This window comes from Ochotona curzoniae, unplaced genomic scaffold (genome assembly GCF_017591425.1).
Source record: "Ochotona curzoniae isolate NIBS_2020 unplaced genomic scaffold, NIBS_Ocur_1.0 contig_2688, whole genome shotgun sequence".
Classification (NCBI taxonomy): Eukaryota; Metazoa; Chordata; class Mammalia; order Lagomorpha; family Ochotonidae; genus Ochotona; species Ochotona curzoniae.
The window spans coordinates 2,680,128-2,705,932 of record NW_024465553.1 but is presented as its reverse complement, the minus strand read 5'-3'; the positions used below and the strand labels follow the sequence as shown (position 1 = coordinate 2,705,932).

The following is a 25,805-nucleotide window of genomic DNA, read 5'->3' as shown; positions in this document are numbered from 1 at the left end:
CTCCTCCTCCATGCAACCTTCCAGGACTGCCCTTCCAGGATGTCGCCACACTATCTGTCTGCTTAGTACACCAATGCCACTGACATCTTTTGATCTGATCATCTATCAGCCATCCCCCACCCCTACCACATCCATCAGCCTCTACCACTGGACCCAAGACCCCCAAGGGCAGGACCTCCCTCTTAAAAAAAAAAAAAAAGATTTATTTTATTTTTATTGAATAGGCAGATTTACAGAGAAAACAAAATACAAAAAAAAAGATCTTCCATCCGATGGTTCACTCCCCAAGTGGCCACAAGAGCCGGAGCTGAGCCAATTTAGAGCCAGGAGCCAGGAGCTTCTTCCAGGTCTCCCGCATGGGTACAGAGTCCCAAGGCTTTGGGCCATGCTCGACTGCTTTCCCAGGCCACAGGCTGAGAGCCAGATGATAAGTGGAACAGCTAGGACATGAACCAGCACCCATATGGGATCCTGGTATGTGCAAGGCAAGGATTTAGCCACTGAGCTATCATGCCAAGCCCCAAATAAAATAAATCTTTTAAAAAAGGGCAGGAAGTTGGTGCAGGTGCTAGTCTGCCCGAGCCCATTTCACCCACACTGGGTACAAAGTCCGGTCATCTAGGTCTCCCTGGCCACCATCCAAATGACATTTTCCTTACAGAAAGCCAGGCATCTGGCCAACAGGCCTTCTGGACACCCCGGACTGAGCCATAAGCACTGGGCATGGGGGGAGGGTAGCTCGCGGGAGCAGATGCCGAGACGGCGCTTAGCAAGGGAGCTTGGCCCCGGAACAGTCCAAAACAGCCCAGAATCTGGGCAGAGTGGCCGTCTGCTCCCCAGGGGACATGGGCCCCGTCCTGGAAACCTCTGGTCTAGGGTCACAGGGTCACATAACTGTGCTCCAAATTCATCAAAGCCACATGTCTCCCTGGTGCCCAGCCAGTCTAGTCATGAGATGAGGGACCAGCTCCCCGAGATCGGGGCGTGCCCCAGATGACCACCCCGACTCCGCTCCCCACAGTCATCTCAGGACCACCACCTCTCCAGCTGCTGGGACAGAGGGGCCAGGGAGGCCTTCACCCACCTGGAAGGTCTAACCCTGCAGCCAGGGCAGCTGCCTGGGACAGAGCCACAGGACAGAGCTGCCCTCCGCCCTCCCCACCCCCGGAGGCCTGGGGGACAGCAGGAGCCAGGGGTACTGGGCATCCTTGCAGGACAAGCAACCGGGAAGGCCCTCCTGACTCACCATGGGTCTTGTTCTGGACACAACGGCCAAGTGACTCACCCTAGGGACAGGAGGAGGCGGCAGCCCAGAGGGAGCTGAGATGCCCCAGTCCCATTAGGGTGCCTGGCTTTCCTCTGGGCTCCAGGGGCCACATTCTCACCAGGTCCTTTAGGGTGGGGATGAGTGCCAGTGTTGTAGCACAGCTGCCTAAGCTGCTACCTGGCTTTCAATCCAGCTTCCTGCTAACGTGCGTGGGAAGGCAAGGAAAGGTGACCCCCATGCTTGGGTCCCTGCATCCACACAGCAGAATTGCACAATTCCTAACACCTGGCTCCAGCCTCACCCACATCTGGCTGCTGTGGCCATTTGGGCAGCGAACCAGCAGACAGAAGATATATATATATATATATATGAGAGAGAGAGAGAAGCCAGGGGAGCTGAGAAGGGAAGGTCCCCAGGGAGGAGGTCTCCAGGCAGGGCTCCAGGGCAGCCTGGGCCACATGCTGACACAGAAGCATGACTGCCCGCTGTGTTAGTATTAGTGGTTTGGCCAGGAGCCAGAGGCAGGCTCCGAGGGAGCAGGTGAACTGGCAGCTTCTGCCCCCCTGGGGGAGGGCCAGTGCGAGCCAACCCCACCCCCACTGCCGACCAAGCCCTGGCCTCAAACTCAGCCACACAGGCCCGCAGCAGGACCCATGTGATCCAGCTCCTCAGGTGTAGATTTCAGGAGAAACAAGAGGTTCCCAGGGCAACAAGAAGCCATTGCTGGCAGCTGGCACTGCAGCACACCAGGTTAAGCTTGGCCAGGGGCATCAACATCCATGTTGGGGACGGTTCTAGTCCCAGCTGCTCCACTTCCCATGCAGCTCCCTGCTGATCACCTGGGAAAGCAGCAAAGAATGGCCCAAGTCCTTGGGTCCCTGTAGCCATGAGGGAGACGGAGAAGAAGCTCCAGGTTCCTGGTTCCAAAGCAGCCTAGCTCTGGCCACTGAAGGCCCTGTGGGAGAGCGACCAGTGGATGGAAGATCTCTCTCTCTTTCCTTCTCTGTAACTCCAGCCTTTCAAACACACAACACAGGGACCCTGGAACCAGAAACTAACCAGCACATGGAGTACTTGCCCAACTGGCTCTCGCAATGCCCCAGCCTGACCCAGGGCCTGCTGGCCACCTTGCCCCACACAGCACCTGGCCACTGCCCAGGAATCCAAGCCCCACAAGGCCACCCGTGCACCTTCAGCACAGCCCTGCCATTCCTGACCGCACCCGGAGAGGGCCCAGAGAGGCTGACCTCGCCCGTGGTCGTGTGGCAGCCAGCCCAGGGCTCTTCCTCCAGCTAGACTCGGGATGGTCAGGAATGTGGGGGTCAGCTGAGGAGGTTCCTGCGGACTAGGCCCCCACACCTCCCTCCTCCTCATCCCTCGTCATCCCCACCCTGTGGATGTTGGAGGAGCCACAGCAGGGAGCACAGTCCACACAGAGTCAGGCTGGGAGGGCCCATGCAGCTGGGACCAGAGCTCCAAGGAGGAGACCTTCAGGTACCACCCTTGCTTATCTGATGCCATCCTTCCACTGGGCCCCGGTCAGATCTCTCACAGGCACAGGACTGGGAGGGGATTTGGCAGAGCAGGCCCCTGGCCCAGCGTTCCCAGAGAGGCAAGGGGGCTTCCTTCTTTCTTGGGGTGCAGGGACAGCAGCCGCCCTACCCCCACCTCCCAGACTCCGTGAGCTGCTCTGCTCAAGGTCAGTGCAGGGCCAACCCCTCAGATCTCTCCCCACACCCCAGTACACACACACACATTGGCTTTCCTCGGCCCTGCCAGCCCTGCCTGTGCCCAAGTGGCCCCATCTGCCAGGGACACTCTCCCTGCAGCCAACAATGCCATCCAGACAGAAGACAAAGGAAGTGCCACCAGAGGCCACCAGGCCTGCCCAGGCATAAATGCAGGGAGCAGCGGCTGGAGGAGGGGCTGAGACCAAGGACCAGTCTTTCCAGAAGGTGCAATTAAGCCACGTCTCCTTCCCAAGGCCTGCCTGGTGCTGGCACAAGCATGGTGCTGGCAGCAGCAGCCACCTGTCCCTAACGAATGAATGCCCCACTCCAACCAATGGGCTGGTCCCAGTGCACCTTGCACACGCATGTGCTGAACTCGCACAGCAGGGCCATCAGCCTTGGTCCAGGGCGCGCCACCGGTCACTATCCCGCCAGACCCAGCAAGCCCATGCTCGCTCTCCCGGAGGCTACAGTTCCCTGGAGGCTAGCTGAGCTGGTGAGCGCTTCAGGAAGGCAGCCACACAGTGGCTGTCCTGAGACCACCCCCTCTAGGCCAGTTAGGACCGCCCACCTCATCACCCCTTCCCTTCTCATCTCAGCACAGCCTAAGGGAAAGGAGCGCAGGGGAGTGAGCCAGGCCCTGCCCAGGGCTGGCCCAACCAGCCCCATGGGGTGTCTGCAGAACCTCTCCCAATCCAGAGGTCAGAGGCAGGGCTCAGGGGTCGCACATCCAGGGCGGGGAACCTTAGCAATGTGTGTTCCAGGGTGGCCCTCCTAAGAGACTCCCTCTAATGCAGGAGCAGCTGAACCTCCCAGAACCAAGCACTGTCCACCAAGTACCAGTGGCCTGCAAAGCCCAGGACCACCACCATCTCCGGCAGGAGCCTGGATGGGATAGCCATGGCCTTGGTCCCCAGGACCCTGCAGTGTTCCCAGATGGTGTCTCACCCCCACCCCAAGCTCACCGTCCAGCAGCAGATGTGCCTGGCCGCTGCCCTGGGTCCCCAGTCTCAGGAGCCTCAGTCCTGCTCCTGGAAAGCCCCTGATCACCCAAGCTCGGTAACACGTACTTCCCAGCAGGGATGGCAAATGAAAGCCTTCTGTCCCACCACCTGTCTCTCACAGTAACCCAGCCCAGGACATGGTGCTCAGGCTGGAACACAACAGGTACTCCTTGGACATCGCCAGATGTCCAGCCCTGCAGAGGGCAAAGGACCCAAACGTGGGGGCCCGGGGCCTGGGTCCCAGTTCATCTGTTCTGACGTGGGGACAATCACAGCCAAGCAGCCTGAGCTCTGGGTCCTGCAGTGACAGTGACCTTCGAGCAGACCTCAGAGACCACGAAAAGGCCCAGGACACAGCCTGGTGCCCAAGCTGAGGGGTCGGGGAGAGCCCCCAGCACAGCCGGCAGCACCGCCCACTGCCCGTGCAGCCCTGGACTGCTCCCGGAGCCCCCACAGGGCCTTGTGACCACCCTGACCACCTGCACACAAGCAGTAATGGACACGGAGACCTCCTGGGGGTCCCGACAGGGGATGGGGTGAAGCCGCTGTGGGACCTGCCCTCCCATTCCCCTTGTGGAAGTTGTTTTGAACTCCACCTGTAAATGCAAGAAGCAGTCGAGGTGGGATCACTTGTCCCTTGCCAACTCTGGGCCTCAGCTCCCCCCAGGGAGGCTTGGGCTACACAGAGAATCGCTGACAGCAGGCGGCCAGTGGCCAGGCCCGACCACCCTGTCCCAACACCCTGTCCCCGAGGGCAGGAAGCAGCTGAGAGCCTGAGTATCCCCACCAGGGACCCAGAAGACTCAGCTGGGTGACCCAGAGCAAATCCTCACACTTCTCTAAGCCATGCGCCCCGCAGGACACCCCAGCCTCCCCAAGCTCCCCACAGCCAATATGCACATGAGGGGGGGCCCTAGAGCCTTTGGGGGGGGTAATCCTGGAGGACAGATTGGAGAGAGGCGGGGCAGGGAGGGAAGCTGCCTTCAGGAGCTGCTATTTAGATCTCAGGGTGGACTGGTCATGCTCAGTGAGTGAATCGCTGGCCAGTGGGCACTGCTCAGCTGCCAGGCGCATGCAGGAGTGAAACCCCCAGCCACGGGCACCTGCCTTCTCCCTCTGCTCCTTGGGTGCCCACCTGGCCTCCAGCCTGAATCTGCCCGTCTCAGAAGCTGTCAGCTGCATGCTCTGCCAGGCCAGGTGCCCTGTCCAAGACCAAAGCCCCAGTCCCAAGCAGGCTCAGCAGCATGGTGCAAGCTGCTCTAACAGGAGTAGTCAGCAGATCTGGATTGGAGACAGCCACGTGGCCACCAGCTCACTCCACACCTCCCAGCCCCCGCTGGCTCCTTGCAGGCTGAGGAGCAGGAACTCCCTGCCAGTCCCAGGCCAGATCCTAGCAGGGAGGTGACACAGATGAAAGGGCTGCGAGGTGGGAATTCAGAGAATGCAAGGACAGATCTGGCAGGGACATCAGCCAGGACAGCCTGTGGCCTTGTGACTGCCCAGGGCCTACACACCCAAGGGTCAGCTGCAGAAGCTCCTCAGTAGGATGGGGCCACCCTGAGAACCCCACTTTCGCTTACAGGGATCCCTGGAAGCAAGGGACTCACCAGGGCCACGGAGAGGACACCTCCAGCAGCACCCAGCTGAGAGGGACAAGGCTTTTTTCCTGCAGGCCTCCTTCCTGTCCAGCAGGCACCACCCTGGGATCCAGCCCATTCTGCCCGAGCACCCTCACAGTTGCCTGACCCTCGGTCAACACCCAGGGTTGCGACTGCTCACCGGGGCAGTGCCGGGAAGGCTGGAGCTGCCAGGGCAGCAGCAGAGAACCCACAAGTCCTTCGCTTGGTGTGGGCTGAGTCGGGGCCCACGTCTCCAAGCACGTCTCCAAGGCTCACCAGGGCCTGCCTGCATACTTTCCTCACCTTAAACGGACAAGTGGGCAGTGCACCCCGCCCCTCTCCCCCACCCTGTGACATGAACCATGTCCCCTGTCCAGCAGAAAGTCCTGCTATTCCAGGCCCCCAGGACAGCCCCTCCCGGCACCAGGACTGTCACAGGCAGTCAGCGATAAAACAAGATAAACGGAGCCAGCTCTCACAGCCACCCCAGGACACTGAGGCCAAAGGTCAGCGGGCCACCAGGGAATTGACCTGTAGGGCTACAGCAGCGCAGGGTATGCCAGCCCTCCCAGGCCACAGCAGTACCCTGCCCTCGTCTGCGGACTCACCATTCGGGCAGGAGGGCGGCCTGCCTGAATCCCAATCCCTGCCCCCCAGGGTCACCACAGTAACACAGAGCCCCAGCGGGCACATTCCAGCACAAATAGGTCCCCAGTCACTTGGTGCCATGTAGTAAAGCCACAGCATGGTCACTGGTATCCCCAGAGCCCCAAGCAGGCCTCCCAAAGCCCCCTTCCCTCAACACCGACCATACCTGAAACTGAGTCTCTAGGAAGGGGTGTGCCGGTCAGCCAGCACGTGTCCCTTGGGGCTCTAGCTCTCAGGACAACATGGCCCCTGAGTCCAGCTGAGCCACAGCTCCCAGCAGGCTCACCCCACCTCCGCCAGGTCACACGTTAGTCAGTCATCACACCCCCATGGGTCCTGCCTCTTTGGCTCGGCCAGCACACCACTGAGAAGTGGCCAGGGTACCGGCAAGCAGTGCCATAGCCCTCATGGGGACAGCAGCAGAGGCTGCCCTGTAACCACAAGCTCGTGCCCCACCTCTCCCTTTTCCTGGGCGTCTTTTTAGTTTTACAATCTCATGCACTTGGTGGGAGGGATGAACTGTCGGACCTGGGGAATCGGGATTCAGGGAGGTGTGAACACACCCAAGGTGACCCAGTAAGATCCCTAATCCCACTCTGGATGCCTCCACCCTAGTACCCTCCCATACCCACTTCTCCCTCCTCCAGGCAGCTGGTACATGGTAGATCCCAGGACTACCCCTGCCCGGACCAGCCCTGCAGCTGGCTGGACTCTTCGGAACCCAAGGCCACAGTGTTGGGGCCAGAGCTGCACCAGGACACAGAACCCCCAAGCCCCTCCCCTCTGCTTCCAATCTGCACCTGCTCCTCACTCCTCCTGCCCAAGGTGCTGCATAAGCACAGTGAATAAAGCAGCACCTGTCACTTGCTGACAAGCCCAGAGCACCAGCCGGGGTCCATCCACGCACCTCGCAGGTGGGACCGTCCTAGAGCCCACCTACAACTGGGGAGACCAGGGCTCAGGTGGGGTTGGCAGGCCGGAACCAGAGCCCCACAGGACCACCCAGGCCTGCCCCCACAGCTGCCGCTCCTCTGCTGGATAAGGCCAGCCTGGGAATAGCAGGCTAGGGACAGAACCCCACCCGTCCTGGCAGCCCCTCCAGGCTCCTGCTCCACGGGGCCAGAAGCCCTGCTCAGGGCACCATGGGGCATGCAGACCAGCAAGCGGCCTCATCCATGCACTCAGCCTGTGGACAGGGAAGGAGGGCCTAGAGCCTGGGGACAGCAGTACCACCCCACTGCCCAAGGCACCTGCCACGCGAATCTTCCACAAGTGCAGACGCCCCTTCCAGAGGGTTGCTACACTCCTGTCACCCCCCATGAGAAAGCCAGGCAAAGTCGGCTCTGTTTTGGGAGGGGCCTGGGGAACACAGCCCTGTGTGAAAGGCAACAAAATTGTCCTCTCTCTAGGGACACGTCACAAACCCACCACTGCAAAAGCAGCCAGCAGCCCGCAGCCCATGAGCATCGAACGAAAGGTCAAAAGCAGGAATAGAAGCAGTGGGGACAGAGGGATTGTTTCAAACCACTGAACTGAGGGAAGTGTGTGGCAGCTGCGATGAACACACACATACACAGAGTGAAGGAGGGGAGAACGTGGTGTGTAGGCAGCTGGGACGGACACACACTCACAATTCCTTCCTCCCCACTCTGCACCAGCACCCCTCACCGCCCTAGAAGTCAAGGGCCTCCTTCCTCCTGTGATGGGCAGCAGGAGCCCTGCCCCAGGATCCGGGTCAAGGGTAAATGCTGAGTGAGGCCACCCCGCCCTCTGCCTGCTGCACCGTCTGCCACAGGGTGAATCTGAGAAGCAGAAGGACGGTCCCAGCCTCTCCCACTTCTCCCGCGCGGAGCCATCCCTGGAATCCAGCCCAAACAATCCAGGCCAGAGGCAGAAGGCAGAGCCGTGGTCGGTGAGGCAGGCTCAGCCACGGAGCAGGGGACGGGGCAGAGGGGCAGGACACGCACAGGCACTAAGTTTAAGATGGTCAGAGAGCACCCCAGAACCTCCTGGCCCTCTCACTAATGCAGAAATGGAGGTACACAGAGCTGTACCCCAGCAGTGACCCAGCAGCAGCCCACTATGGCAACCATAGGTGAGTCCCCAGGTCAGGGCTGGTGCTTAGTCCACCCATGTTGGTCTCACGCTTATGGGCAGCTATTGGGGAGAAGACCCCTTCCAGAAACTCCACAGGGAGGATGGGGGCAGAGCCTGGGGCTGCCAGGCGGCTCCCAGGTAGCCTTGAAGTCAGGTAGGCCCAGCCCCTGGCATCAGACAGCTCCCCACACCCTGCCGAGGCTTCCAAGCACCCACTACCAGTTACTTCTGGAAGAAGCGCTGAAAAAGCAACAAGGGGGTGGCACTGAAACAATCAAGAATTTGCAAACAGAGGTAGAGAATTCAGCCAAGATCCTGCAAGAGGGCATGTCAGAGCCTGGTGGAAGCCTACAGCCACGGACGCTTAAGAGAGATGGGACAAGAGCGTAGGGAAAGGAGTTGAACCCAGATGCCAGAGCAGCTGAACCCGATGCTGAGGCTGAATCCCTTCATCCTCCCCCACAGTTCGAAACCTCAGGAGGGTCAGAGCGAGGGTCAGCAGAGGCCATGACAGGGCAGGTGGGAGGCAGGAGCGAGAACTGGCAGGTGCACCCGACACAGCAAGGTCGCAGACCCAGGCTCACCGTGGTGGGTGGTGAGGTGGCCAGGCTCTCTGAACAGACTACCAACAGCTAGCCAGGCTGGTCACAAGGGTCACACACATCCCTGGGCAGAGAGCAGACGCTCCACCTCCCGCCAGGCAGGAGCACTGCGCATGGAGTCCCTGCTAGCGAGGAGAAATCAACCACCTGCACTATGGGTCAGCCTGCCTGGGGCACTGGCACTCGGGCACTCATTATCCATGCCTGGGGCCCTGGCGCTCAGGTGGTCAGCCTGCCTGGGGTCCTGGCGCTCACTACCCCTGCCTGGACAGGCTGGACAATGGCACCCTTTGTTCCCTGCATCCCCATTGTCTTCAATTCTCTCGCCTGCCTGCGCCAGGGCCAAAGGAGGATTTCCAGGGGGATTTCTCAATGGGCCTGCAGGGAAACATCCTGCTGGCCAGACCGCTGCCCACAGCCTTCCTGGAGAGGCCACGGAGGGGGCAGGCGCCAGCAGCCCGGTGGAAACGGCCCTGGGAGAGGGCAGCAAAAACCACCAGCCAGCAATCGCCAGGCTGCTGCGAGGGTGCACACAGGCAGAGGCCCCTTCCACAAAGCGAGAGGTCCAGAGGTGCCCCGGATTTGGGAGATGTGGGGGATTTGGGAGACTTGCACAAACTTCGCTGGCTGGGCATCACTAACCTCAAAATCTGAAATCCAAACCGCTGTGAAATCCCAAACTATTTCTGTGCAGGATGTCGCATTCCAAGTTCCAGATACTGAAGGGTTTCAAGTTTCAGGGTTTTGTTTTGCTTTTTTAAAGCTTTATTTTATTTATTTGAAAGGCAGAGTGGCTAAGTGACAGAGAGACAGAGAGTTCATTTTCCAAACGGTCACAATGGCCAGGGCTGAGCCACGCCAAAGCTCGGAGCCAGGAATCGCATCTGGGTCTCCCCTGCACCCGCGGACAGCACACAGGACTCAAACCGGAGCTCTGCTACGGGACGCCAGTCGCTGGTGGCAGCTTGACCCAACCAAGGTGAACACAGCAAAGTGTCCAAGCCATCCCCATGTCCTGCGCAGTCGGTGCAGTGACACACTCAACATGTTCACAGCAGGCCACGGGAGTTAAAACGCTGCAGCAACCATGAGCAAGATTCTTCCTGGAAGTGCAGTCTGCTGGGGCCCTGCCCCTCCATGGGGCACTGGAGGGGAAGCAGTCACTTGGGATGGGACGCCTGGTCCAAGTGTTGCTGGTTCAAGTCCCAGCTGCTTTGCTTTGAATGCCACTCCCTGCTAATGTGCCTGGGAAAGCAACAGAGGATGGCCCAAACCCTGAGCCCCTGCCACCCACACAGGAAACTCAGATGGAGCTACTGGCTTCAGCCTAACCCAGACCTGGTTGTTGCAGCCATCTGGGGAGTGAACTAAGGGATCAAAGATGGATTCTCTCTCTGTGTCACTCTGTCTTTCAGATAAATATCTTAAATGTACATCGAATCAGGCCCAAGAAGAAAACATTATCCAAATGAAGTATGGGCTCAAGTTGATCAACCTTGGCTCACCCAATATGTCAGACTACTGCTAGGAAACCAGCACCAGGAGCCTGTAGGCAGGGCACAAGGGGACTCCCCTATTACCTTCTCAATTGTTCTGTCCTTCTAAACTCTGCTCCAAAACACAAAAGTGTGTATACAAACCTTTATATGTGATAAAATGTTACGCATACAAACATGAAACGAGTGTGTGTAAAAACAGGTGCAATTCTGGGTTAAGGCCAAGGTTAGTGACCCGGCTCCAAGAACACACCACACATCTACTGTGGGGAAACCGGGGCAAGGGTAGGTGGGACCCCATCGTACCACTTTTGCTATTCCTAGGGAGGGTAGGATTACAGCTGATTTTAAAACTTAGATGCTGGATTCTGTGCTGTCTTCCATGCTTCTCGGCTGGGAGCACAGGATCCTTCAAGAGCAGGTGCTACCTTGAGCAGTGAAGCCACAGCAGCAGCAGGGGTGGAGGCCAGAAGTTTTGATCTCCCCAAGGATAACTCAGGGATGCTGCCCTCAGGCTCACAAAGGAGGGGGAGGGCTTACATCTCAGATGAAACCAGAGGCAGAGACGCCACCCCAGTGAAACATGCTGGGAAAAGCAGATCCCAACTCACCAGTTCCTACAACCATGCCACTGCCCGGAACACAGCAAAGAAAGCTCACTTCCTCCCCATGACCAACTCACCGCCACTCCTCCCCCTCACAGGAAGGCAGACATGGGTGGTCCGTGACATCACCATTGTCAGGAGGCTGTCTGGGTGCTGGATTGGGGCAGTCATCCTTAGAGGATTTTCTACAATGGACAGTTGATGTGCGTGCGAGAGAAGTTATTGATGTGGAAGGCCATACAGTTGGGGGAGTGGGGAGCCTGGAGCCAGGGTGCCAGGGGCCAAATCCCAGCTCGGGACCTTGGGCAAAACACTGGGCTGTCCTGTGCCTCAGTTTCCCTTTGGGTCAAGTGGGGAAAACACAAGCCTCTCAGGTTTGCAAGGGTTAAACAAGCACTGAGCAAGCAGCACAGCAGCTTTTACCCCTAAGCGCCTGGCACCTGATTAGCAGGTGTAGGGCTGGTGTGATGGGGGGAAGGGGGAGGGCAGGGGATGGGGAATCCCTGTGTGAACCACCAGCACAGTTCAGGCACAAGTACCCTCCTCACCTAGGCCCTGCCAGGCAAGAGAGTAAGGCTGGCCCGTTCCTGTACCAAACCAGTGAGGCAAGATGGCCCACACAGAGCCCCCTCCCCAGACCTCAGACCTGGGACTGGCCATGCTGGGAGCACCAGCGCCTGGCCTTCTTCCCTTCCCCACAAGGACACTGTTCCCATCTGAGCAGCATAAGCCAGGTCAGCTTCCCTGCCTTGGGGGACACACAGGCCTAGGGGGACCTGAAGTGGCAAGTCCCATCCAGCAGGTCTAGCAGGGCTGGATGGGAGCTCAGGGTCCCTTCTTACCAAGGCTCCCAGGAAGGGAAAGCCTCATGGCAAGTCCAGGGCTCAGCTGACAGAGGGTGGGGAGGAGGCTGGCTGCCCACAAAAGCACACCTGTCAGCTGCCCTGGCACCACAGAAGAGCAGCCCACAGATAAAGGGGCACCTTCCCACATCCTTGTCCTTTCCCCGGAGCCCACCATCCTCACCGGAACAGCAGACAACCAGGGAGGGCCTGGGTTTCCAGAACTTTCCCAAGCTCCTCTGGGGACCTGATTGAACCACCTCATTTCACAGATGAGGCCCTGGGAAACCGGAAGAGACTGAAGCAGAAAACAATGAGAATAAAAGCCCAGTGGGCAGAGGTGCACGAGGAGCCGCACACTGCCCTGTGTCCATCACACAGACCACGAGCAGCTCAGGACTCGGCCCACGCAATGCCCGCAGCCTGGGCAGGGGTGGGCACCAGGCTCGCCGTCCAAGGCCGCCAGACGGGCACGAGCCAGGCCAGAGACATGAAGATGGCCTTGAGCTTCCACGTCATAGGCAGGCAATACGTTCATTTCTTATCCCAGAGACAACACTGGTCCACTCCCCAAACACCGAGGACGGCCAGAATTGGCACAAGCTGTAGCGAGAAACTGACATCGTCAGCCTCATCACCGCAACCCGTGGCAGGGACCCAGCCGCAGCAGCTCCCATACTGCAAGCAGCAGGCACCTGCAGCCAAAGTGGTGGGGGCATCAGGGAAGGGGGCTCACACCCAGGACCCAAGGAGCCCTGGCAACCTGCAGTGGGCAGCCCCCGGGGACAGCCACTCCCCTCTGCTTCCCCCTGCCTGCTCTGAAGACCCTGGGTTGCACCACAAACTAGGGGGTCCTCACACAAGGCTTGCCACAACACTGCAGCTCAGCACGCCAGAGCAGGTTCCTTGGTCCACAGGCGGGCCAGCTCTCACCAAGACAAAGCTACATGCAGCAGAATGGAGCTCTGCAGACTCCAAAGGTGCCAGGTGCCGGGCAGTCCACGTTCTGGGAGGCAGGAGCACAGGGGGCTTCCTGAGACCCACCCCCAGTCAGCAGGAGCTGGCCTTCCCGATGGCGAAGGCGGCAGCAGGTGGCACGGACAGCCAGGCCAACTGAGCAAGGAGACACCCACAGGAGAGAACAGGTGCAGCCGTCACCCCGACTCTCCACCTCACCATCACGGCTTCAGGGAAAGGGCAAAACAGCCCCATCAGCCCCTCTGGACAGGTGAGGCCTCATGCCTAGGAGTCCCAGGTCGTCTCTGTGGGTCAGCCCCCAGAGACCACACAGATGTCACCATCCCCTCCGCACACACCACAGGCCCAGAGCAGCAGCTGAGGGCCCCAGGAGGGCACACAACAGGCTTGTTGCCAGGAACACTGGCACCAGAGCCCACAGCTGGCCCCGGAGGCCCACAGAACCTCAAGAGGTACCTGTTCACTTGATCGCCACAGGCAGGAAGCCACATGATGGCGGGGTGCTGTCTTCCCTGGCCACCCACCCCCATCTAAAAGCCACTACCTTTATTTTCCTAATTCTGCAGCCTTCTTGGCCTAGTTCTGCGAATCTGGAGCTGACTGTTGGCAGCCAGTTGGCCGGGCTCTGTGAGGAGACCCCTTAGGGCTGTGTGGCCCTTCCAGAGCAGCCATGCCCTGCACGTGGGCAGCCCTGGCACCCACCTAGAGCCTGGCACGGGCTGCCAAGGCATCCATGCGTGGACATGGCCTGTCCTCCTCCAAGGACTCACCCAGACCACACAGGGAGGTGGGATTCTAGTGGGTGCAAGAGGCTGGTCAGGGACGTCATGAAAGCCAAAGCCAGGGTAGGAATCCTGGCAACTGTCCCGGAAGTACTGGCCACAGCAAGCATGGCCCTCCAGGACCCTCAGGAGGGAATGTTCCTCCCTCACCGTCCCCAGCAGGTACCAGGTGTGTGATGCAACTGATGCGAGAAGGTTGTCACGTCACTCACTCAGGAGTCAACAAGAATCTCCAGGCAGCTCAGGAAACCTAGATGTCAGGTGGCCTTCAGCTGGGCAACAGAGAGAGGGGAGGGGGCCCAAAGGGCACAGGACACAGAAGCCAGGGGTCAACAGGGATTCAGGGCACAACGGGGGCGGGGGTGGCAGTGGGTACAGGGGGCTGGTGGGCTGCTCTCACAATGCTTGGGGGGGGGGGGGCAATGCTCCCTCTGGTTCAAAGGACGAGCTTTGCAGGGGACAAACAGCACACACCAGCAAGGGCCCAATGACAGAGTTCAGTGCCAGAGGACAACAGAAACGTTCTCTGGTGAGGAAGGAATGGAGCAAGGGGCGGGAAGGTAGAGGGAGGGGTCTGAAAGAGCTGGACCAGGAAACATGAGCCAGGGCAGGGACTGGGAAAGGAAGAAGAGACGAAAGACAATAGAAGAGGGAGGGGCTGGGCCTGGGGGAGGGGATAAAAGGTGCTGGAAGAGACGGAAACTCACTTCCTAACTGCCGCTGCAGCATCAAAGTGGTGCACCCATTGTCCCACCAGCTACCAAGGGACACTAAGTGGCCAGGAAACGCAACCTTGGCACGGGCTGCATGGCCGGAACCTGCCACAAAGAGCCACTCCCAAAGCGGGCTCATTAGGGAGCAGAGCGCTGGTGACCAGCGGGCGGGGTCAGAGCTGCACACAATCGGGCCCTTGTGGCTGGCGGACCTCGGATTCCTCCACGAGAGGCGGCCTCCTTCTTGCCTTACAACCTGGGAGCCCACGGGAAGGCAGAATAGGGGAGACAAAGAGACGCACGCCCTGACAGTGGCTGCTCTATTTTTGGAAATGGGTCGACTCTCCTACGAAGCTGCCACTCTGTCTCGATGCCGGGGGCCCTGGTCACACCTGTCCCCCTCAATACAGTCTACAAAGGTCCCCATCCCATCTGGGGCAGCTCAGTCCAGCACAATGGCCATGCAGAAGGCAGTGCTGGGGCAGGAACTCTGAGCTCGTGGGCCAGGGAGATGGCGGGGAACACACCAGGCCAAGGAACATGTCCCAACCAGTTTCCGCTGCAGCAGGCAGCCCCTTGGGTGCATGGGTGCACAGAGCCATGGCACCCGTGCCCCTGCAGCAGCCCCCGGCCCATTCTCCCCATCCCCTCCCCGCCAATCCACCACAGCCCGGTTGCTCCTGGCCCCCATGACTCGCTGACCCAGTTCAGCTCCAGTTCAGCTCCAGTTAAGGAGACACAAGCTCTCCAACCAAGTCTAGTTATCCAGTCAGGACGACAACACTGGGACCACCTGGGCCCCTCCAGGGGCCAGGCTCCAGCCACTATTTTTTGTTTTTGTTTTAATAGTTCCCCAAGTGATAGCCAACAGGCAGCCACAGTTAGGAACCTTTGCACAAAAGCCAAAGGATGGAGCCATTGCCTAAAACAACCACAGCAGCCCCAGCTGCTCCACTTCCAGTCCAGCTCCCTGCTGACAGCCTGGGAAAGCAGCACCAAGATGACCAAGTGCTTGGGTCTCTGCACACACGGGGGAGATGCAGCCCGAGCCCCTGGCTCCAGTCTGACCCACCCCTGGCCACTGCACCAAACCAGTCAGCCAGCAGGTGGAAGCTCTCTCTGTCCCTGTAACTCAGACTTTAAAAAAAACAAGTATTTTTAAAAAGGCTTATTTTTCAGTAAGTATTAAGGAGAAATAGAGGGGAAATGGGGTTGTACTCATAGCCTCTTGATGCCATTCGCAGGAAATGAAAGTGGAGACACAGCTGACCGCTTGATCACTAACTGGCTTGAACAGCACTAACGGGGAGCACCCAGCTGGGACCTTGCCGTTCTTCATCCCTTCCCCAGCACTGATCATGACCGTGCACCTGCTGCATGTCAGGAAGCCTGGACTTGGCCCCCAAGAAAGCCATGATCGGGGGACAAATGAGACAGCCAACAGAGGGACTGCAGGCCCAAGAGGCAGCCTCGTAGCCAGCAAAGCACACCAGCAGGGGAGCCTAGGGCATCCTGTGTGACCCAGCCTGACAACTAGCCCTCCATGCAAACCCGGGCTGGCAGCACATTGCATCTGCCCGGAGGAACAGAATCTGGCCAGAGGCCACCTCGGCACATTTGACAAAGGCACTGCCTCCAAGCCACAGAGCAGGACCTGTGAGGTCTCAGGCAGTCCCACCAGCCCCATCCACACCGCAGGCCCCCTGAGGCCTGCCCCAGGCTGTGCAGTGGAGACAGGAGAAACCCCTGGTGCATAAAGCAGAGCTGGCTGTCAGGGCCCCAACAGTGACCAGGGCAGGGACCATGGCCCTTTCCTCTTGATTCTGTCTGTGGCAGAACTGCGATTCAAGGGGCCACAGGGGGCTAGGGTCTCTGAGACCCCGAGCACAGCCCACCCAAGCCTCCAGCCTTACAGACAGGGACACATGGGCCCAGAGACAAGATGGGATGCACACACCCAGGCAGGGTTACCTGCTGCTTCCATCTGCCTGTCTGACCTGGGGACCTGCAGCTGTGGGCACAGATCGGCTGGAGGGCCACACCTATCCCCAGCAAGTCTCTACCTAGGCCCACCTACACCTCCCTCAAGGCCCACTGCGCCAGCTCTGCTACTGCGGCTCCATCTGCCTTCCTGCCATGTCTGGTCTCCTTCCCACCTCTTCAACTTTTACAGACCTGCTCCTCCTTCAAGGTCCTTCTCAGTCCCATTTCAGCCAACCCCTTCTCTGAACCCCCAGTGCAACCCTGCACAGGTGGAGAGCCATGCCAGGGCACCTCTCAGAGGAAATGGGGCATCAGGAACAGAAACCCTTGCCCCTGCTGGTGTACGCTGGTGTGACTCACCTCACCACCCTCAGCCATGTCCTCGGCCAAAACAGCAATTTCAATGAGGAGCATCCTTGTGAGATGCGAGTGAAAGAAAAAAGCTGCTCATGGCACCCTCCTGGAGCCAGACCAGCCTCACAAGCTCAGAGGAAGGTAGACAGGTCCCTTCTCTTCCCAAGTCTCCTCCTCGCACCTAAGCAGTTTGCTGTGCATTTGCAGCTCCCCAGTCCCACTAAGGCTCCCCATTAAGATGCCACCAGCCATGAATGCACCTGCCACCTCCTCCAAGCGGACAGAACAGATACCTGACAGCATCGCCCTGGTGACAAGGCCGAGGGAGTTGGAACTGGAAATCCAGGGAGAAGGAAAAGAAAGCAGACCCTGTGGCCCACACATGCACGTGGAGCAAGCCAAAAACATACACAGGTAAATCAGTAAGGCTCCTCCTCCTGCCCTGCTCCCAGCCGCCTGCCCGCAGGTACCCATCCCAACTGACCAGCCGACCCCACTGCAGACCTGCTCCCAGCCGCCTGCCCACAGGGTACCCATCCCAACTGATCCTGCTGCAGACCTGCTCCCAGCCAGCTGCCCACAGGGTACCCATCCCAACTGATCAGCCCCACTACAGACCTGCTCCCAGCCAGCTGCCTGCAGGGTACCCATCCCAACTGACCAACCCCACTACAGACCTGCTCCCAGCCAGCTGCCTGCAGGGCACCCATCCCAACTGACCAGCCCCACTGCAGACCTGCTCACAGCCAGCTGCCTGCAGGGCCAGGGACAGCAGCCTGGAGACACACTACAGTGACCAGCTCAGGGGCTTGCTCAGAGAGGGCCCACTCTTGGGTTCTCATGATCAAATGTTACTTCCCTTTATGCCAACAGGCTCATTTCTCTGTCCCCAAGCCACACCAACACCAGAAACTCAGAAAGAACAACTCAGGGTTTGGGAGGGGAGTTTTGGGGCAGACCTGCCAGGTCTGAGAACCTAGAGAAAGTTCTCTCCTGGGACCAGTGCCCTAAATGCCCCCACTTCCTCCCCTGCTGCCCCCAGTCCAGCCCAGGCCACACGGTCACCAGTGATGCCCCTGAACCATCACGCTCAGACTGCCTGAATCAGCAGGTAGGAATCATCAGAACACCACACAGGCCTGCCAGTGTGGCCTTACTCTCCACGGGGAGCGTCTCTCACCACCTCTAAGGTCAAGCTCCACGGCCCAGCTGGTCCTTGCAGCCTACCACCCCTCCCCAGGACTATGTGGGGCTCCAAACCCCAACCACAGAGCCAGGCAGAGGTCCAGAGAGAAGGTCTTCCATGCACTGGTTCACTTGACAAAGGGCCAGCAAAGCTAGAGCCAAGATGATCTAAAGCTGGGAGCCAAGAGCCTCTTCCAGGTCTCCATTGCGAGTACAGAGTCCCAAGGCTTTGGGCCATCCATCCTCTCGTTTCCCCAGACCAGAAGCAAGGAGCTGGATGGGAAGTGGAGCAGCCAGGACCCGAAGCAATGTTCATGTGGCATGCTGGCACTTGCAGGCAGAGGATTAGCCTGTCGAGCCACAGTGCCAGCCCCTTTAAGGCTCACTTCTAAGTCTTGGAGCTGATTATCCTCACGATACAGATGGAGCAGCTGAGACTGAAGCTAGGCAAACTGCCATAATCACAGAGCAAGTCTGGAGGCCAAGGTCCCCCCGCAGCCCTCGGACCCTGCAGCTGGAGCCCGGCAGCTCAGCTAAAGAACAACAGGCCGGGAGAGACAGCCGCACTGCCAGTCCATGGGCATGAACGCGCTTTCTATTCCCTCCATGCAGGTGGCCGATGCCTGCCCAGAGACCTCAGGCTTTCCACTGTGCAGATAAAGGTGACGGGTCCCAATGAGAAAGCTTCCAGGATGCGAAACTGATGATGAAGGGAACAGCAGATTTCTTTGCTGATCACACTGCTCCCAGGACAGTATCAAACCAAGGGCTCAGAGGCCAGGTTGGGGCCGAAGGGGGTCTGCTGGAGGGACCCCTGAGGCACGGGCCAGTCTAGGGGCCAGAGTAAGGGAATGAAAGTGAGGAAGGAGGCCCAGTGCGAGGGCTCAGTGGCTAAATCCTCCCCAACCACGTGCTGGGATCCCGTATGGGTGCCAGTTCACATTTTGGAAGCCCCACTTCCCATCCAGCTCCCTGCTGCAGGCTGGGAAAGCAGTTGAGGATGGCCCAAAGCTTGGGACCCACATGAGAGATCCGGAGGAGGCTCTGGGCTCCTGGCTTCAGATAGGCTCAGCTGCAGCCATTGCAGCCACTCGGGGCGTGAACCAGCACTCTGTCTCTCCTTCTCTCTGTAAATCTGCCTTTCCAATAAAAATAACTAAAAAGAAAAAGGAAAAATAAAGTGATGAAAGATGCTCCCCCAAAGGAGCATCCATGCTTGCTAACCATGCTTGTTCATCAGTTGCTTCATGCCAGAAAGAGCAGGCCCCAGGTACACAGGCTTCCTGAGAACAGGTGGCACCTGTGCTTGCCCCACGCCCTGGGCAGCAGGCCTGGAGCACAGGGACTCAGGCCAGGCCCCCAGCAGACCCCCCGGACCCTCTCCAAGCCTCAGAGTCCCCATCTGCAACAGAGATGAGCCGAGGCCTCCCTCCTGGGCCAGTTCACTCCAATACACCTAGGAGCTGCCCAGAGCTAGGCATGCCCCAGCCCCCCCAGGGTTACTGCCCGCTGGCCCCCACGGCCACAGACGAATCCTTCAGGGGCCAGGTAGGAAGGGAGGGAGAGAGGCTGAAGTCGTGCCCGTTATCTTGGCTGATTTTCACTCCCCACCCTTATTAGCTGAGCCAGAAGGCCACACAAAAGAGATCTATGCAGGGCCAGCTCTGTCTTTTTTTCTTAAGATCCCAGACCACCCTGGAGCCCTCCTCCTTTCTAAACCAACAAAAACATTAGCAAAAACAAACCATTCCTGCCTTCGGCAGCTCAAGTTTTAAGCCAAACTTAAAAAAAAACGGGCAGAATCCACCCACAAGCTTGCTGGCTGGAGACTCTGGATGCTCCGAGGCAGCTGAAGGGGAGCGGGGAGTGTGGAGCGGGCCGCGGGGTGGAGACAGGGGAGTGTGGAGCGGGCGCAGGGTGGAGACAGGGGAGAAGACAGCAGAGGGTAGAGGAAGGTGCGGTGTAGGGGCAGAAAGATCTGTGAATTCTTTCGTTTGAAAACCGCACCAGCTCAAAGTGTTTGGGGTTCAGTTCACCTGTCCCAACATGTTCCCTCGGGAGGGCCCACCAGACCCTAGTAAACAGATTTGCAGAAGCATGCTCGGGCCCGTCAGGCCAAGGGCCACCTGCAATACTGATGGCCACCGCCCCCAGGCCACTGAGGGCAAACCGGTGGCCAGCGCAAGCACACACACTTCCCAGAGGGCTGCCCGAACAGCAAGTGGAGTTGGGAAGACAAAACCCAATCCCATCTGGCAAGTTTCCAAGGAGTCTCCAACCACGTGACCCCACCCCACCTGCTGCAGTCCCACAGGTCCCTGGGAGCACTTAAGGTCCTGCCTCCCAGAGGGGCTAGGCAGAGCTCAGGGGAGGGGCCAAGACTCACAGCCCGAGCACAGAAGTGGGATTATCTACCTGAGCCAGGAATCAACAAGTGGAGTCACAGTGTGACAATTCCAGGATCAGCACTGCAGCATCCCACACAGGGGCTAGTTCCAGACCTGGCTGCCCACTTTCTTGGCAGATTTACAGAGACAAGATGCAGAGAGAAAAATCTTCCATTCTAAGGCTCACTCCCCAAGTGGCTGCAATGACCAGAGCCAAGCCAATCTTGAATCCAGGAGCTTCCTCCAGGTCTCCCACGCAGGTGCAGAGTCCCAAGGCTTTGGGCCGTTCTCAACTGCTTTCCCAGGCCACAAGCAGGGAGCTGGATGGGAAGCAGAGCAGCTGAGACACGATCTGTCACACACATGAGATCCCAGTGCATGCTTGGCAAGGATTTAGTCACTAAGCCACCACGCCGGGCCCCAGCTGCCCACTTTCAAGCCAGCTCCCTGCTAAAGCGCCTGGAAAGACAGTGGAAAATGGCCTTAATGCTTGGATTCCTGCACCTACGTGGGAGACCCTCAAGAAGCTAGTTGCTCTGGGCTCCTGCTCGGCCCAACCCTGCTCATTGCGGCTGTTTGGACAACGAACCAGCAATAGATCACTCTGTCTTCCAAATAAACACATCTTGGAAAAGGAAGGAAGACGATACACACACAAGGATACCGGCCGCAGCCCACGAGGAAACCCCACCCAGGATAGCTCGTCCAGGGGCAGAAGCTTTCCCAGGCAGGCCCAGAACTTCTCTGAATGGCTACAGGCCTGCCTGGGAAATGGGATGACATAAGCTAAGAGGAGCCCTGTGGGCCCAGCGCTGGAGGCTGGGAGGTGGGTGTGGGGCAGGTCAGCAACCTGACTCCACCTTGCCACCCCCTGGGCAGCCTCTCCCCACCTCCCTCTGCTCACGGACAATCTCCACACATCTGCGGGCACTGGGTCCCAGCAGAGAGAAACCCACAGTGCGGTGGCGCAGTTCTGAGCACACCGGTGGAAAAGATCCCAAGGCCACGCTGGGCTTCCAGAGACAAAACTCAGCAAGCACAATTCTGGCCACAACTGGAATTTGTGATAGAAACGCAGCACATGCACTCCACAGACACGCTCATCTGTAGCAGTCAAATGTTCCAAATGGGCCCTGGGACTTGGGGGGCTGCAGAATCCGACACCTCTGCCCCCCTCATCCCCGGGGGCACGGAAAAGCCTGGGTCCAGCCCAGTCCTCCCCTCCTGCGTTATTCATGGTGGTGAGACACTGAGCCAGACCAGGCTGTGTGTCTGCTGCCTCGTCCCACACTTCCTGCCAGTCGGCTGTCCCGCAGAGTCCCTCTGGCCAAGTGTCACTGGTGACGCCACAGCAAAGCCAGACACGTTCCATCTCCTGGCCACAGGTCAGCAGCCACCCCTCCCATCACATTGTACTTGGGGAAACTGAGGCCCCCCAGGAAGGGGTGACCAGAGGGGTGGGTCTCGCACTGACAGCAGCAGGGTGCAGTGCCAGCAGATGGAACCAGCTGGCTCCGAGCTGACCTGCAGCAGTGCGTAGAGTTACAGAGAAACCCGAGGTGTACTCATAGATTGCTAATTGGTAACAAAATAGCACTCTGGATGCAGTCCTGCCCTGAACCCACGGGCACACCAGGGTCAAGAAAGCGAAAACTGTGGCAGTGCAGCCCCTCCCCTGCCCAGCGGTCTCCCTGCACCCAGCAGGTCTGCAGAGGCCACTGGGCCACCAAACCAGAGCCAGCACATCCCTCCCAGGATCAGAGAAGGCTTGGATACAGTGTTTCAGAATGGGCCACTTCCAAACAAACAGTTCAGACAGTACTAAGTGCCACCAGAACCAAAGGCAGAGCCACCATCAGGAAGAAACAGGTGGGCAGAGTCACAGAGCTGGGGGCTGGGGGCTGGGCGGCCACAGGCCACCACTCCCCGTGGGAGACACCCCCGGTGCTGGGCTTGGGTGTGGAGCTTTCCTGGGGTCAAAGGTCCTTCCACACAACCCCCGCCACTCAGGACGGGCACTTCCTGTAAAGGAACTCAGCAGCTGGGAAATGCCCACATCGAACCGTCACCTCCAGGGTACAAGCCAGGAAGCTGAGGCAGGCCGGGGCCTCCCCTTAGCAGGGTTTGAGAAAAACAGTCCAGCCAGCCAGGAAGATTCCGGGTCGCCTGCTCTGCGGGCCGGCCCCTTCCCCGCCAGCCGTACACAAGGGGCGCCTGTTGCTCCAAGGGAGAGGGGAACGTGGCGTGTTCGCTGGGGGGGGGGGGGGGGGGTGCTTTCCCGGCTTCCCACGAGGAACTTGCCGCGGTCGCGCGGGCTGCCACCCGGGCCAACGGCACCTGACACCCACCACCACTTGACCCGGTCGCTACCTCCCAAAGCCGCACGGCAGGTGGCCGTGGGAATCCCGGGCCCCAGCCCCCGGGTAGGGGTTGGGGGAGCGGGGCCGGCGGCCGGAGGAGCAGGGAAGAAGAGCGGCGGCCGCCCCGCCCCCACGCACGCGCGCCCAGCGCCAGTCCCGGGGGCTCCCGGGGGCGCCAAGTCGCGCGCGGAGCTTACCGTGCAAGCCATTGGGGATGCTGCGGTGGTGCGGCGGCGCCGACAGGTCGTCCAGGGAGCGACGCGTGACTCCGGCCTTGCCGTCGGGGGCCTTGTGTGGCCCGGGGGGCAGTAGCGCGGGCGGGACGTGGTGGTGGTGATGGTGGTGGTCCGGGCTGCCGCCGCTGCCCGCGCTGGACGTGCTGCTGCCGTCGCCCACGTCGCGGGCCCCCGCGGTCGCCGTGCCGCCCGCGAGCGGCCCGCTCAGGCTGGCCTGGCTGTCGATGGAGCTGCGGGAGCCCGCGCCGCCGCTGCCGCTGCCGCTGCCGCTGCCGCCCGCGGCCGCCAGCGCCGCGCGCTCCTCGTCCAGCAGCAGCACCAACTCCTTAAGCTCCAGGTTCTCACGCAGCAAGGCCTCCTGGCGCGCCTCGAGCTCGCGTAGCTTCTGCTGCGAGCGGGCCACCTCGTGCCACACGGCGCCGGCCGCGTGGCGCCCGAAGCGCTGCCACTCGCGCGCCAGCTTGCGCCCCTTCTGCCGGTCGTCGTCGAGGAAGCAGCAGAGCTCGCGCAGCTCCTGGTTGTCGTCCTGCAGCCGCCGGTTCACGTCCTTGAGGCCGCGGATCTCCAGCAGGTGCTGCTGCAGCCGCCGGTTCACGTCGCGCATGAGGCCGCCGTGCTCCAGCATGAGGCCCACCTTCTCGCCCTCGGCGCGCCGCAGCCGCCGCGCCAGCTCCTCCTTGCTCCAGCGCAGCAGCTCCTCGTCCGGCACCTGGCTCAACTCCTCCGACGCCGCCGCCGCCGCCGCCGGGGGCTTCGCCATGGCGGGGCCGTCACCGCGGCATCGCCCTCGCCCTCGCCGGGCCGCAGCTCCCCGCGCCGCGGCTGCACTGGGCCGGTCCGCGCGCGGGCGGGGGGCGGCTGGCGGCGGCGCGCCCCCCGCGCCCTCACGCAGCGCCCGCCTGGGCCGCCAGGCACCCCGCGCGCCTCGGGGCTCGGGAGCGGGGACGGCTGCTGCGTCGGCGGCCGCCCGGCCGGGATCTCCGCGCTCGGGCGAAGCGGGCGGAGGCCCGCCCCCGGCCCCGCTCCCCGAGTCCCGGCCCGGACCCGCCCACCCCGGGCGGGGAGCAGGCGGGGCGCCGCGGCGCGGTCCCGCCTCCGGGGAGCCAGGCGGCGGCGGGGACGGGGGAGGCGAGGCGCGGCGGCTGCGGCGTTGCCCCCACCCCTCGGCGCGGTGCGCCCGCCCGCCCGGCGCCCGGCCACAGGCGCGTTCGAGCCGCGGTCCCGCCCTCCCGCGCGCCCGATTGGGCCTCTTCGGGGGTGTGCGGGCGGGGCGGGGCGCGCGCGGGGAGGCCGCGAACTTGGTACGGTCCGCCCGCCACCTTCCAACGTCCCCCTCCCCGCGGTTCAAGTTTCTGCGCCCGAGGACGCGGCCTCGGCCAATCCCTGGGCTACAGGGCGCTTTGAAAATGCAGGTACGGCTGCGGGGAGGGGGCCGGTGGGAACGGTGGGGCCGGGCTTGCCTTAAAGGCGACGCGCGGAAAGGGGAGCCGGGCCCCCTCCGGGGCCCTCGCCGCCGCCCGCCCGCCCTGCTTCCCTCCCTCCCTCCGCCCTAATAAACAAATCCCTGCCATCCGGGCGACGGCTCCCCCTCTCCCTCCGGAGTCGCCGGAGTTCAGCCCGGCAGCAGACTGGACGAACAATAGGGCTCCGACACACGGGGGTCGCTCTCCCCCGCGGCAGGGCCGCCCTTTGTCCCTCTCGCCACCCCTGGGCTCCTCCGCCCCGGCGTGCGCTCCTAGTCCGGACGTGCGGGTACGGTGCGTGCGCCCGGCTTGCTGGCCGCGTCCTGGAGCGCGGGGCGCACGCTCCTCCCTGTCGCCTGCCGTGGGTGGTGCCGAGAGCTCTGCGCCTCTGTCCTCCCGACCGCTAAATCTCCGGATTTGGGACGACAACCTGCTGTTCGTGAGGTGGAACCGTCCGGGAGGCAGGGGAAGGTGTCCGGGACGCGGGCGTGCGGGGGCGCCAAGCCGGCCGCAGGACCCTTCCCCTTGGCAGCCCCCCGGGGACCTGGGTCTGCCCGCAGCCTGCAAGTCTGAATCGTTGTTCTCAGGTCCCCCCCACAGCCCGTGCGTGACGCGCAGACCGAGAGCGGAGCGGGGAGGGCGTTCCTCGCCTGGGCTCGCAAAGGGAAAACCCGCGCACGCGACGTCCGGCTGCCCGCGGGCTGGACCGCGCGCCCACGCAGATGCCCGGGCCACGGGCTCCTCCCGAGCGGCCGCACCTCCCGCCAGGCCTGCTCCAGCCCCGCCGCGGGGGCCTCTGCGCGACCCGATGGCCGTAGCCACTGCCCACCCCGGGGGGTGGAGGGCAGCCGGTGACCACACCAAGCAGCTGTGAGGGAGACTGCGTGCGAGTGCTGGCTGCTGGCTGGCTCACATCAGAGCCAGTGGGCACAGGGAAGCTGAAATCTGAACGACAAGGACAGAAGCAGAGGGGGAGGGAACAGAAGCGCCAACTCCTTGAGGTTAGCCGGTGAGTGGCCTGTGCGGGCAAGGCGAGAAGGTGTGCGGCTGGTCCCCGGGGGGTGCGAGCTGAGGCCAGAGGGTCGGCAAGAGTGATCCCGAGGCACCCGCGCCGGGAGCAGTGGTAGGGTGTGTTGGGGATGCAGCCTGGCCTGGCCCGCCCCTTTAGAGGTTCTCTGGGCCCCAGGGTGGAGGAATCAGGGCGGGAATGCATATAAGGACGTGGGGGCTTGGCTGCCGGGGTTAAACTCCAAGGGGTGGGGGGCCCAGGAATGTTTGAGCTTAAAAAGGGGCTGGAGTGGCGGGGAGATGGAACTGCAGGTGTGACTGCGGGGAGGAAGCCACACCTCCAGGCTCCTGCAGACGGAAGCCAGCCCTGGGAGATTCGCTCCTCTGTGTTGGAGCTACGCCCCCTCACCACCACCCACCCGGACCTTGCTGAGACAGCTCCAGCT

General features: G+C 61.0%; 1 protein-coding gene across 1 annotated transcript in view; it reads right to left on the bottom strand.

Annotated features, from left to right (window-relative positions):
• CCDC85C (coiled-coil domain containing 85C) overlaps nucleotides 1-23,648 on the bottom strand; it is a 52,789-nt gene extending 29,141 nt beyond the window's left edge. The window contains exon 1 of the mRNA XM_040975075.1: nucleotides 22,850-23,648. Within this exon, the coding sequence (XP_040831009.1) occupies nucleotides 22,850-23,648 (799 nt within the window). The remainder of the gene's footprint in view (nucleotides 1-22,849) is intronic.
• Nucleotides 23,649-25,805: the final 2,157 nt, after the last annotated feature.